The sequence below is a fragment of the Schistocerca gregaria genome, chromosome 7 (genome assembly GCF_023897955.1).
Source record: "Schistocerca gregaria isolate iqSchGreg1 chromosome 7, iqSchGreg1.2, whole genome shotgun sequence".
NCBI classification, from domain to species: Eukaryota; Metazoa; Arthropoda; class Insecta; order Orthoptera; family Acrididae; genus Schistocerca; species Schistocerca gregaria.
This window is the reverse complement of record NC_064926.1, coordinates 103,290,078-103,303,005: the sequence shown is the minus strand read 5'-3', so window position 1 is coordinate 103,303,005 and position 12,928 is coordinate 103,290,078. Positions and strand designations below refer to the sequence as shown.

Sequence of the window (12,928 nt, the reverse complement as noted above, 5' to 3'; positions counted from 1 at the left end):
GTGATTTTATAACGTTACTTAAAATCCGTCTTGATTGCAATTTTTTTTATTGATATGACCGGTTTCGGTTCATTCAGAACCATCTTCAGATCTGATATTTCAGTTACATGAGTAACCCGTCCAAATCCATCAACTTTCACATGCTACGTCACATGTGTTGCTTAAAATCCGTCTTGATTGCAAATTTTTTAATCATATGGCCGGTTTCGGTTCACATGATGCGACGTAGCATGTGAAAGTTGCTGGGTTTGGACGGGTTACTCTTGTAACTGAAATATCAGATCTGAAGATGGTTCTGAATGAACCGAAACCGGTCATATGAATAAAAAATTTGCAGTCTAGACGGATTTTAAGTAACATTATGAAATTAGATATATTTACCTTCAATTGGACAGATTCGGTCTAAACTGAACCATTATAGTATACCACTGAAACTGGGACGTCGTTGCACGCACAGGTTGAGATGGACTCACCTCAGGTAGTCCCTCTTGCAGAGGATGAGGTTGGCCTTGGTGTAGAGCGTGGAGCCCACTTCTCCCAGCCTGCAGTCGCAGCAACCGCACTTGAGGCAGTCCTCGTGCCAGAAAAGGTCCAGCGCCTGCCGACAAAACACGCATCACTCTACTGAACGGCCGCTGGCCCCTCAGTTTTTACCACCGTCTTAACATACACAGTCGTGACACCCACTGCTGTCAAAGTGGTGGATGATCACCATTTAACAAAAGCCGATGGCTAAAAAGAAAGTGCCCAATAAGCAACCTAACTAAAATGATCTCCTCGCAACAAGAGGGCTGAGTGGAGGTCGACCAAGCCGCTGAGAGAGATTTAATAGCCGCGGTGCTTGTTCCGATGAAGAGAAGACCAGTGGCGATGCCAAAAGTGACAGCATCTGCCGACAGACAGCAACACGGAGATCATCCGATGGAATCGAATAGCAAGCAGGCCGAGGTAGGAAGCCTTGGCAGCAGCGTTAGTAGCCTCATTTCCCGTCAGACTGACGTCACCAGAAACCCACATGAACATCACAGTAGGTCCGTGAAGAGCGAACAAGTGGAAGCTTTCTTGAACCTATTGTACTAAGGACTGGACTGCGTATAGCACACAGAGGCTCTGAAGGGCATTGAGAGAATCAGAGCATACGACACAATTAAAAAATGTGTTTCTGGGTGTACTGGGTGGCCTGATAGAAGGCGAAGAGCAGCCAACAGTGTACACGAAGGTGCTATCGCTAAGTTGCGTGCGAAGGTGGAGAAATTGATAGCGATAGACAGAATCCAGACTACTGTCATTAGGAAGTGAATGAAGTCTAGCCGGCCGCGGTGGTCTCGCGATTAAGGCGCTCAGTCCGGAACCGCGTGATTGCTACGGTCGCAGGTTCGAATCCTGCCTCGGGCATGGATGTGTGTGATGTCCTTAGGTTAGTTAGGTTTAAGTAGTTCTAAGTTCTAGGCTAATGGCTCAGAGCCATTTGAACCATTTTTTGAATGAAGTCTGAGATGAATACTGGCCGCCACACGAAGCCTAGCAGGTGGACGGTTCACACCCATTGGGAATGTGGCAGGTAGCGTGAAGTGAAGCTGCAGTAGCAGTAGCTGAAAGCCAACTCTGGTAGGTAACAGACAAGAAGGGCGCGCCCCATACTGGCGCTCAAGCCAGTCATCGAAACAGAGGGCCTAGGACGGGTGGCTGGGCATGGCTGACAAACAGCATGCGTATCCACTGAGGACGGTCTGGATGACAGCGGCAGTTCGGCAGTCTCTGGGTAGAGTCTCTCAACCGGGCTAGCCGAACGTATTCCACAATGGTGGATTGTGTTAAGATGAATAAACGAAACAACCATAGTCTAGTTCCGAATGGACAAACGCGGAAGGGTGGTCCAATCAGCTCTTCATGAAGGATTGCTTACGGCACGTAGGACACCGAGAGACCAGGTAGAGCGTGCAGCCAAGTAAGACACGTGAGAAGGCCAATAAAGTTTCTTGTCAAGCACGAGCCCTAGGAATTTCGTATTTCAGCGAACGAAATATCAACAAGCCCAAGATGCAAAGATGGTGCAATAAACCCATTGCGCCGCCAGAAATTCATATAAAGGTTTTGTCAGAGGAAAAGCTAAAGCCACTGTCGATGCTCCACGAGTAACGACGATCGAGACATCGCTGAAGACACTGCTCAGGGAGACAGGTTCGTGGAGAGCTGCAAGTTCATCGACGAAAAGGGAGCCGAAGATGGCTTGTTTAAGACAGGCCTAATAGGGTTAACGGCGATAGCAAAGAGGTCGTCGCTCAGGACAGAGCTGTGAGGCGCCCCATTCTCATAGATAAAGGTGTCCGCCAACGCTGAACCCACACGTAACTTGAAACGGAGTGGGCGGCCTCAGAAACCTTCCAGCAGGTATTGTACGCTTTCTCCGGTTCAAACAACACGACCACCGTCTGTTTCGCAGACAACCGTTCATGAAATGGGTTGACATAGTGACGAGGTGGTCAACTGGAGAACGGCAAGCTCAAATCCACATTGTGCAGTGGTTAGTAGATTCTCAAACTTAAGCCACCACAACAGCAGGCCATGAATCATACATTCCACCACCTTACAAACACAGCTCGTGAGAGAAATTGGGCAGCAGGTAGAAGGAAAGTGCCCGTCCTTACCGAGCTTAGGTGTGAATATGACAGCGGCTTGAGACCACCGTCTGGGAAACGTGCCATCTGTCTAAATGCGATTGTACGTACGAAGGAGAAAGTGCTTGCCTGTAAGACAAAGGTGCTGTAACATCGGAATATGATCACTGGCCGGCCCTGTGGCGGAACATCGGGGTGAAGTGAGGGCATGGTCTACGTCCCTCGTAGTAAAGGCGACATTGTAGATTTTGAGTGAAGGAGGATATCACTCAAGTCTCCTCCAGTCGTTTCCAAGGGAAGAAGGTGGGGTGATAGTGGATGGAGCTCGAAAGTTCTGCAAAATAGCGGTCTAACTTGTTGGAGATAGCAGCAGGGTCCACAATGACACCATCTACTATGGTCACGCTGGAAATCAGGGAATAGACCTTTGCCGACGGAGGTTGCCCCACACGATGGGAGTGAAACTGTTAAAAGCTCAAATAAATTAAATCCAATTAGGTTTTTTTTTTTTTTTTTTTTGCTATCCCGAAGAATGCGACAACGCTGCGCACACAACTTTTTCTAGCGAATGCAGTTCACCATAATAGGATGATGATGAAAAACGTAGAGAGCACGTCTCCGCGCGCAAATCTCGTCGCGGCATGCTTCAGTCCATCAGTAAAGACAAAGTGCGAGGTATGGAACGTTCTGTGACGTTAAGGATACCGTTTGTAAGGTGCTCTACCTGGTCAAAAAATGGCTCTGAGAACTATGGGACTCAACATCTGTGGTCATCAGTCCCCTAGAACTTAGAACTACTTAAACCTAACCAACCTAAGGACATCACACACATCCATGCCCGAGGCAGGATTCGAACCTGCGACCGTAGCGGTCGCGCGGTTCCAGACTGAAGCGCCTAGAACCGTTATATGCAGTTGTGGTATGAGTCAGCAAATAGGTAGCGCACGGGAAGTGGTAACTCAAATATGAGTCAGAGAGAACGAACCATTTGAGACGACGGGTAGGCTGGGCAGAGCAGAATGAGAGGTCCAAATGGGAATAGGTGTGTGTGGAGTCTGGAAGGAACATGGCTTCTCCAGTTTTAAGACAGATGAGACTGAGTTGATTGAGAAGTTCAGCCCAAAGGAAACCTCTCGGACAGATTCTTGAAGAGCCCCAAAGGGGATGGTGGGCGATACAGTTGCCAAGCAGAGAAAAGGGCTGAGGGAGCTGACCAGTAAGCTGGAAGAAGTCTGCCCTGGTGACGGCGAATGGTGGAGGGATGTAGACATTTCAAAGCGAAAATATGAAACGAGGAAGGAAAATATGGACTGCTGCAGCTTGTTGCCAGGTATTGTGAGATGGTTTCGCTATGGATGTCATTCCAGATGAGCTGCTTAACACCCCCATGACATGGAATGCTGACCTTGGGGGAAGGTCAAAACAGACAGGGTTAAAACTCAAGAGGACGTAGTTTTATATGTTGAAGGTAGGAAAAACCTGGACGCTGTGGTTCTAAGAACAGCAGTAATTCCTCCTTGTTAGGTCTAATGTCACGAACGTTTCAATGGGGAAGAGTCATAACGAGGAATAAGGAGGAAGGAGCAAATGAAGGGTAGTCACCTCAGTGGCTTCCGAGCGCCAGTCTTCGAAAACTCATCGCTACAGAGCACAGATGCTGGAGTACCCTATTAAATGAAATCTAAAGACGCGTCGGCGTTTTCCCTGAGTCAACCTACGAATTCCAGGGCAGAAAATGGAAGGCAGTGTGCACCGACGAAATGGAGGTCACCATTGAAGAAGATTTCAGAGTCGGGGAAGGAGAAGACCGTTTGCGTTTGTTTCATTTCTTCGAGCATTTATGGTTGGCAGACGAAGACTCAGACGTTTGTTGGCTGGAGGGAGGTAAAACTGCTTTCTTTTGTCCTTCCGGCCTACCGGTTGTGTAGCAGGAGATTTCGCCGCCGGGAGCGAAGATCTGGTGACTTGTTGCGCAGCTGTAGGAGAAGGAGACGGGAATGCTACAGTGATACTAGGCGTTTTCACAACTGCAGTACTGAATTGGAGGTCGCAATTCTGTTTGGCCATGTACTTCGTAGAGCGAAGCGTAGTAAAAATGGTGGCATAAACGCCAGATGGTAAAATGCTGGGCTTCTGACTACCCAACAACTTGCGAGTGACTGGGTAGGGTACTTTTTCCTTCACCTTGATCTCCTGACGACCCGTTTATCGAGATACACGGGACATTCACGGGATGAGGCAGCATGGTTACCATTACAATTGATGCGCGCGGGGAGAAGAAGGCGAGCATCTCTACAACAAGTAACACACTTGGCCATGTTTTGCCAGGACACGCGAGTGTGATTATAAGTGACACTGGTTGCAAGGCAACGGGTTTGGAATGTTCAGTCAGACAATGACGACTTCATAGCCTGCCTTAATCTTTGATGGAAGAACTATTCGGTCAAATGTGAGAAAAAGAGTGTTTGTAGGCACTAAGTCCGCAGCAACTTTTTTATTTACCTGGTGGACCGCAGTGTCATCCTGATGAGAGTTTTAAGTTTGGATTTCTTTCTTGGTCAGACCGTCAATCAGCCGAGTATAAATGACACCACGCGATGGATTCAGCATACGATGGTCCTCGACACGAGCAGGATAGCCACGAGCGAAGCTGTAAGCAATTGTCAGGCTTGAAAATCACAACTGGTCTCCAACAGCAAACTGCCATTATGTAAGCGAGAGTAGGATTTCACATGTCCTGCAACTGCATCAGCATCTTTCTGAATAATAAACGGATTAACTGTAGCAAACGACTCACCTCCTTTGGTATGTGATACCATGAGGAACCGAAGTGCAGCTGGGAGAGTATTTGAATCTTTAGCCTCATTCCGTTTATGTTTAGTAGATGTAGACTAAGAAGGCGACTTGCTCATTGCGAAAAAATCCCCCATGGTTGCCAGCATCCACGAAGACGAGTTCCTTCCAACTGGTAGCAACCTCAGAGGGGGGTCACCCCCTTAGGCGATTGTTCACACCTCGTCTCACCTTCCGAACTCCTGGCAAGAGGGACCAGTTGGCAATTTGGGAAGGTAACAACTCGGGCAGTCACACCTCCCTGGACATGGCCTGTGCCAGAGAGTATGTGCGAACCCTACTTGTTGACTCGGGGATGGGAATAACGCGTTACCCAGTCACCTTTTACGCGTCAAACGCGTGGACCGTTCTTCAGGAGCTCTCAGGGAGGATGAAGAAACAAAGAGAAAGTTCAAACGCCGAAGTAGAGGAAGGGAGGGGGGGATGAAGAACGAAGAAAGATGAGAGACTGTTCCGATGCCGGGATATCGAAACTTTAGAACGGATTTCCACGTTCCCCACGGGAGGGAAAAAGAGTAGCAGGACAGACGTGTAGAACGGAAAGGGAAGAGGAACTGCAAAGGCTGGGGCCCGTGGTAGCCAAGCATGAACTCACCAAAGGGTGGTGAGCTCCTTGGGGGGGGGGGGGGGCAGCAGAATTTATAGCTATACAAATATTATTATACAAAGATATGTGACATCGATACAAAACACAATCTAAGGAGAGACTGAACAAATGTAACAGAGTATATTCAAATATTAAAACTATGTAAATGTATAAGCCAAAAATGTTCTACAAGTGAGTAATCACACATATCACTATGACAAATGGACAAACAGTGTATGCTGTCCATAGGACCGATGTATTTTTATATTGCTGGCTGCTCTTAAGACTGGCACTTTGTTTGACACAAAAGTTTTGCACAAAATATAAAGTTTCGATCATTGCTGCATTTCACTCGAATTTCTAACTGACAGTTACTTGTTTAATATAACTAATTCTTTTTCAGTCGTATTTTGATGAAGAATTTTGGCGTTTGCGGCTCCAGCGTAGCAATAGTTGAGGAACTATTTTCTTCTGAATCAGGAAACAGTCTTATTGTTTTTGTCATTTTATTATCACGCTTATGGGGTATTTCTTTCTTAAGCGACAGTAACAGTAGCTTATACGGTACGTTAAATAATGTAGGGACTGCGTTTCACACCAATTTTCTACTCAAAGAACGCATAAACTGGTTTGTTCGGAAGTGTAGGGAACAGAACTTCACGTTGTTATGTAGGTATGTGATATCTTTCTGTGTGTCTCCTGCTGTTTACTATCTGCTCGTTGTTCTTAAAAAATAAACGTTACTCCTCGGTAAATGTTTGTAGTATAGCGTAATTAAGCAGTCATTTAATGTGCCGTTTCATTTCTCTTATGGTCCTTAGGAAACCCATAAAATGGCACATTAGGTGTCTGTTTTTTCTTATTTCTACAATTGTTGCGCTATAAGCGACCCATTTTGTACAAACCATGTAACAAGTCAATATAAAAGATACTGTCCGCATTCATCGGCTATCTAAGTCAGTATTCACTTGCCAGTTAGCTTCAAGTGAATCTAGTTTATCCCTGTGTCACGGTGTGTGGTATTCTTATCATATCAGAACACGCCAGTCTCCCGAAAGAATTTTGTTGAAACGTACTTCGGCCACTTACATATTTATCAATACTAATATTATTTTTTAAATTTCAACGGATATGGTAAACCGAAGAAAAAACGCTTAAATAAGCGCAAGAAGTATTGCGAGACGATAAGGATTCGATGTATTGTTTTATGCCAGAACGGACGCGAGTGTTCTACGTGCCGGCCTGTGGGGCCGAGCGGTTCAAGGCGCTACAGTCTGGTACCATGCGACCGCTACGGTCCTAGGTCCGAATGCTGCCTCGGGCATGGATGTGTGTGGTGTCCTTAGGTTAGTTAGGTTTAAGTAGTTCTAAATTCTAGGGGACTGATGACCACAGCATTAAAGTCCCGTAGTGCTCACAGCCAGAGTGTTCTAAGTCCAGTCTAGGACGCCGGCGTTAGATGCGTAGAAAACGGTCGCGTTATGATTAGAAGCCAGTGGAAATGGATTTTCTTCCATCGCGTATCTCTCTCTTCATAAGTTAATGGGAAGTGGTATCGATCGTTATTTTGGTTAATTTGGCTTTTTCATTAACTGATGATGTTTCAAAAATGAAATAGCCCGATCTGTCGAAGGAGAAAAATAGTTCTGGATGTTATTTGGCACTTAGAAATAAAACAACACACGAATCACAAAGCAAAAAGCCGCTCTGTATAGCCTTATAAATATTGTTTGACGTGTTTGCATCCGTATATTTTCTGGAGCAAAGAAATACTGATGTTCTGAAATGCGTGGATAACACTTTTCCTATATCTTCGGGTCTCAGTAATACCAAGAATTTATCACGCAACCTGTGTGAGGAACGTCCACGATGAATTTTGCTTCGGACATTAGTAGTCACTAGTTCCTTAATTCTGATACTGTATTACGACTTAGGTCAGGAATTCCTTTCGCTATCAAACTTGGCAGCAGACAGCGCTCAGAGCACAATCAGTTTTGGCGCCATCATGTAGTAAACAAAAACGATCACTGGTGATAAGCGAGTTTCAGTACAGAAAATAATACAGCAGAGGCATTGCAGTAAGCTCACCAGCCACGAGTAGCTGACCGAGGCAGGAAAGTCACTTAATCGAAAGCCGACCCACACTAGGCGTCAAAAAACGGAATGTCAGAACACTGCACAATGCATTTCAAATGGCAACATTCAGAGAGGCCGTCAACGGAACGGGAAATCAACGTGGAAGTATGTCGGCAAGAAAGTTTGACATCGACGTTGGTGGGGTGGACGATGTCGTCGCCTGCTAACATGGGAAGTTAGCCTACATGTATTTCCCAAGGTCACTAATGTTACAGTAGTGGATTTCGTGCTATTCCGCATTCTTGTTCTTTATTTACCGAGTGTAACTTTGCTTTGTTTTCGTGACATATTGCACGGCCTTCCGTGATAACGACGAATAAGAACTTTAATAGATGAACTTTTTTTTATTAAATAACATCTTTTGAACAACGAATAAGTCAGCTCTTTGATGGTAAAAAATACGGGGTGGTTTGAAATGTTCGTGGAATCACCGCAAGATGTCACTGCTAGCGTAACGAGTTTACCACACAATAATGGGTGACGCGTCAGTGCTCTGAGATCTGTGGTGCAGACTTGTTCAAATGTTCAAATGTTCAAATCTTTGTGAAATCTTATGGGACTTAACTGCTAAGGTCATCAGTCCCTAAACTTACACACTACTTAACCTAAATGATTCCAATGACAAACACACACACACCCATGCCTGAGGGAGAACTCGAACCTCCGCCGGGACCAGCCAGACAGTCCATGACTGCAGCGCCTCAGACCGCTCGGCTAGTCCCGCCCGCCTGTGCAGACGACTCTTTGTTGTTTCCGGGTAGTGATTTGTGAAGATGAGATAAAGTCGAGATTCGAGCAATGATGAAGCACTTTGTAAAGAAAGGTACGAAAGCAACGGAAATCCATTCCGATTTTCAAAGCATAGTTTTCTGGACTGGGGAAAGGATTACGCTGATATATTACCTTTCCACTTGCCAAACAATTACGGGACAGTACTATGCTAACGTCATGGACCAATTACAGCAAAAGATACATGATAATAGGTGATGGTGGTAAGTTAACTGCTGAGGTCGTCGGTCCCTAGGCTTACACTTACACTTACAATAAAAACAACACACACACACAATGCCTGAGGGAAGACTCGAACCTTCGATGGGGGAGCCGCGCGAACAGTGACAAAGCGCCCATAGACGCTTGTGTCTGTATATGAGCGGATGGATGTATATATATATATATATATATATATATATATATATATATATATATATATATATATATATGTGTGTGTGTGTGTGTGTGTGTGTGTACCTGTCCTTTTTTCCCCCAAAGGTAAGTCTTTCCGCTCCCGGGATTGGAATGACTCCTTACCCTCTCCCTTAAAACCCACATCCTTTCGTCTTTCCCTCTTTCCTGATGAAGCAACCGTGGGTTGCGAAAGCTCGAATTTTGTGTGTGTGTTTGTATTTATTTGTGTGTCTATCAACATACCAACGCTTTCGTTTGTTTTTAGATATATTTGTCCGACGTGGAATGTTTGTGTGTGTATGTAGATGTAGGTGCAAGTGTAAAAAGTTGAAGGGTATTTTGTGCAGGCCTGGAGGAATATAATCTTGGAGATGGAACCAATGCTTTGGATCATAGCTGGAACAAGTGCGTTAGTGCACAAGGAGACTACACTGAAAAGTAAATGTTTTCCGCTAAGGTAACTCGTTTCTTTCTATTCCATTCCGAAAACTTTTCAAACTATCCTCGTACAATTTTTTTGTTTTAGGTTTTGGTACACAGAACGTTAAATAACCACAAAGACAAGGTTAAAAGGCTCTTTGTGTCACCCCACATAAATATTGTGTGATGTATTTGTATATGCATATGAATATTTTCGCTAGGAAATACCTGTTGACGGTCTGAAATAACTGGGCTACACTTTTCCTATCATTTCTCATCAGAATACCATAAGAAATGTTAGCTTTTTCCATTACTAAACTTTATCGTTGGCAGTTGCTTCGTTCTGATACTATACTCCAACTTTTTGTGTCACCAAAGGTACCCTGTAACATCACTAACACCGTTTGGTACTAGGCTATGCGTCGTGACGTGTTGGCGTTCCGTCTGGAGCGAACACACCACCACCTGACGGTGACGTCGCCTGCCGCTTCTTTCAGTCACGTCTGTGTGTGTGTGTGTGTGTGTAGGCCTACCTTGAGCAGGTAGCGCTCGGTGATGCGCTTTCCGCAGCCGGCGCACTCCCTGGGCGGCGCGCCGGCCCCCGCGCTGGCCACCGCCGCCCCCGCCGCCCCCGCCGCACCCGCCGCCGCCACCGGCCGGCCAGCCGTCCCCACGCCAACTGCCACGCCGGCCACTGCGCCCGCCGCCCCCGTTCCGCCCCCGGCCGCCGCCTGCTGCTGCTGCTGCTGTTGCTGCTCCAGCGCCCCGGGCTCTGCAACAAGGAAAAAATAACAGATAACTATGTATCTTATGCTATCCTGGCGGTTGAACGGTTTTTTACAACGTAAACAACACCGTCGGTATCAATTTCAGATGAAAACCAGCAAAGTATTGCTGCCCAGTACGCCGACCCAGCGTTCTGTTTCGATTAGAGAGGTGACAGAATTTTCGTGATCTAGAATTATTTTTAAAATATGTTTTATAATCTCTGTTGTTTAGAATGGAGGGAAAGGGACGAAAGTCATGCCTACACCCCCTCCATGTGATTTTCTTGGTGTTGTTGTTGTTCTGTATGTAGAATACTTTTTTTTGTAGTGTGTCCATGTCTATAGTTACCGCCTCACCCTAAAATATAATTCTGCACTACTCAGAGTTTTAGTGTGCCATAAATGCAAATGAATTCAATAATAAAAACAAAAATAACAATAAAATGCCTGACAGGTTTTAAAATAATAATTAGTTTATATTAATGCTTAATACATCGCTTTAGCATAGCTTATACAATAAAATGTAGTTCAAATACAGGCATTATTTGAAATGCATTTTGTTGAAAAGAGAAGTACACGTGTCACACAAGTAATTTAAGAACTTTAATAGCAACGAATTAGTAATGAACATCAAAGAAACTAAGGAGAGAAAAGGAGCAGAAAACCAAATAAGAGTACGGAAGCTGAAGCTAAAAGCAGCTCAGCTGAAGCAACAATACGTGAGAAAGACAAATTGTGGTGCAAATTGTGGTAGCAGACTGGACGAGATTTTAGAGCACTCTAGTAGAACCATAAGAGGTGGTCCGTGCGAGAACCGGAAATAGCAGGAGATACCGGGAGACATCTTGGCAGAATTCTGAATTTAAAGAAGCAGTTCTGATGAAGAATAAGGTGTTTAGAGAATAGTAAAGTCTCCACAAACCAGAGCAGAAACAAAAGAAGAATACAAAGTGAGAAGAGGGAAGGTCATAATGCGGTTTTTTTTTAAAAAAATGGCTCTGAGCACTATGGGACTTAACTGCTGTGGTCATTAGTCCCCTAGAACTTAGAACTACTTAAACCTAACTAACCTAAGGACATCACACACGTCCATGCCCGAGGCAGGATTCGAACCTGCGACCGTAGCAGTCACACGGTTCCGGACTGCGCGCCTAGAACCGCGAGACCACCGCGAATGCGGTTTTAGAGGTAACTTGGAAGTGCATAGCAAATGGATCACAGTGATGGAACAGGGTAGCATACGAAATAAGAATATACTGTTGGAATGATCAGAAAAGGGAGACGAGGAATGAGAGGGAACGTAAAAATGGTTGATACAGATGAAAAAGAGGTAGACAAGAGGTACGATGTCAAAGAGCTCTGGAGGACATGTTTTGATGACTTGCTAAATCCAGACGGAGCAGTAGAGGAAGACAGAGGTGTAAAACAGATAGAGCGAGACCTGGAAATAGAAAATCATATAAATTGTGGACCGAAATGGATGAGGCTTGAAAAGAGTAAAAGCTCCTGTTTTGGCTGAACTATGTGAGGAAATAATCAAAGCAGCAGAAGAGGTGGGACTCAGTGGCTGTATAAGATTATACGAGTATATGAAAGCTGTAACGAAGCAAATGAGCAGTCCAGAAGGCTAAGATGGGGTTAATCCTTCCTGTCTTCAAGAAAAGAAGACAAAGGATTTGGAAAATAAAGCTGTAGTAGCATTAACCTGAAGTTAGGCGAGGAAAAAAAATGAAGTTTTAGTGAGACGAATCTGGAGAATATTGGAAACGCAGCTGACAGAAGCTCCTCAGCAGGTCTCATATTTGCAGTGAAACAGCTACAGGAATAGCACTGAGAGTGTGGGAGAGGTCTACTGATGATCTTGCTGGATTTAATGGATGCGTACTACATTGTATCCGAATGTAAAGTTTGGGAGGCACTACGCAAGAAATGGGTACAGAAATAGACTCTGCCGACGATCAAGGAATTGTTGTAACAGGGAATTGGGATTTGTGTGAAAGTGAGAGGGCAGAACAGGATGGCTGACAGAAAGCAATGGTCTGTAGCAGGGAAGTGCACTATCTCCATTACTTTCCACAGATGTCGTGAATCATTTAATGACGCAAGTGGCAAGAGGAACAATACAAGAAGACACGACTGTTGTTTGCCGACGATTTGATGGTGTACGTAACAATGAGGAGGAAGTACAGAAGCAGTTAGATGTTTGAGAAGAAGTTGCGCTGGAATATGACCTAAAATTTAATGCAAAGAATTGCGACTGGTGGTCACAAGCAGAAAAGAAATATAGACTCATAAGAAATATGACACCGGAGACTATGTAAGGGGCAGAGTCTCTTACAAGGAACAAGACAGGTCTGCTGAGG

The 12,928-nt window shown here is 45.1% G+C and overlaps 1 protein-coding gene across 2 annotated transcripts in view; it reads right to left on the bottom strand.

The window, feature by feature from the left end:
- Positions 1 to 12,928, bottom strand: part of LOC126281633 (LIM domain only protein 3-like) — a 1,631,617-nt gene that overhangs the window by 53,184 nt on the left and 1,565,505 nt on the right. For both annotated transcript variants that reach the window (XM_049980762.1, XM_049980763.1), the window contains exons 5-6: positions 10,332 to 10,570; positions 474 to 598 (exon numbers count right to left, since the gene is read on the bottom strand). In XM_049980762.1, coding sequence (XP_049836719.1) covers positions 474 to 598; positions 10,332 to 10,570 — 364 coding nt within the window. The remainder of the gene's footprint in view (positions 1 to 473; positions 599 to 10,331; positions 10,571 to 12,928) is intronic.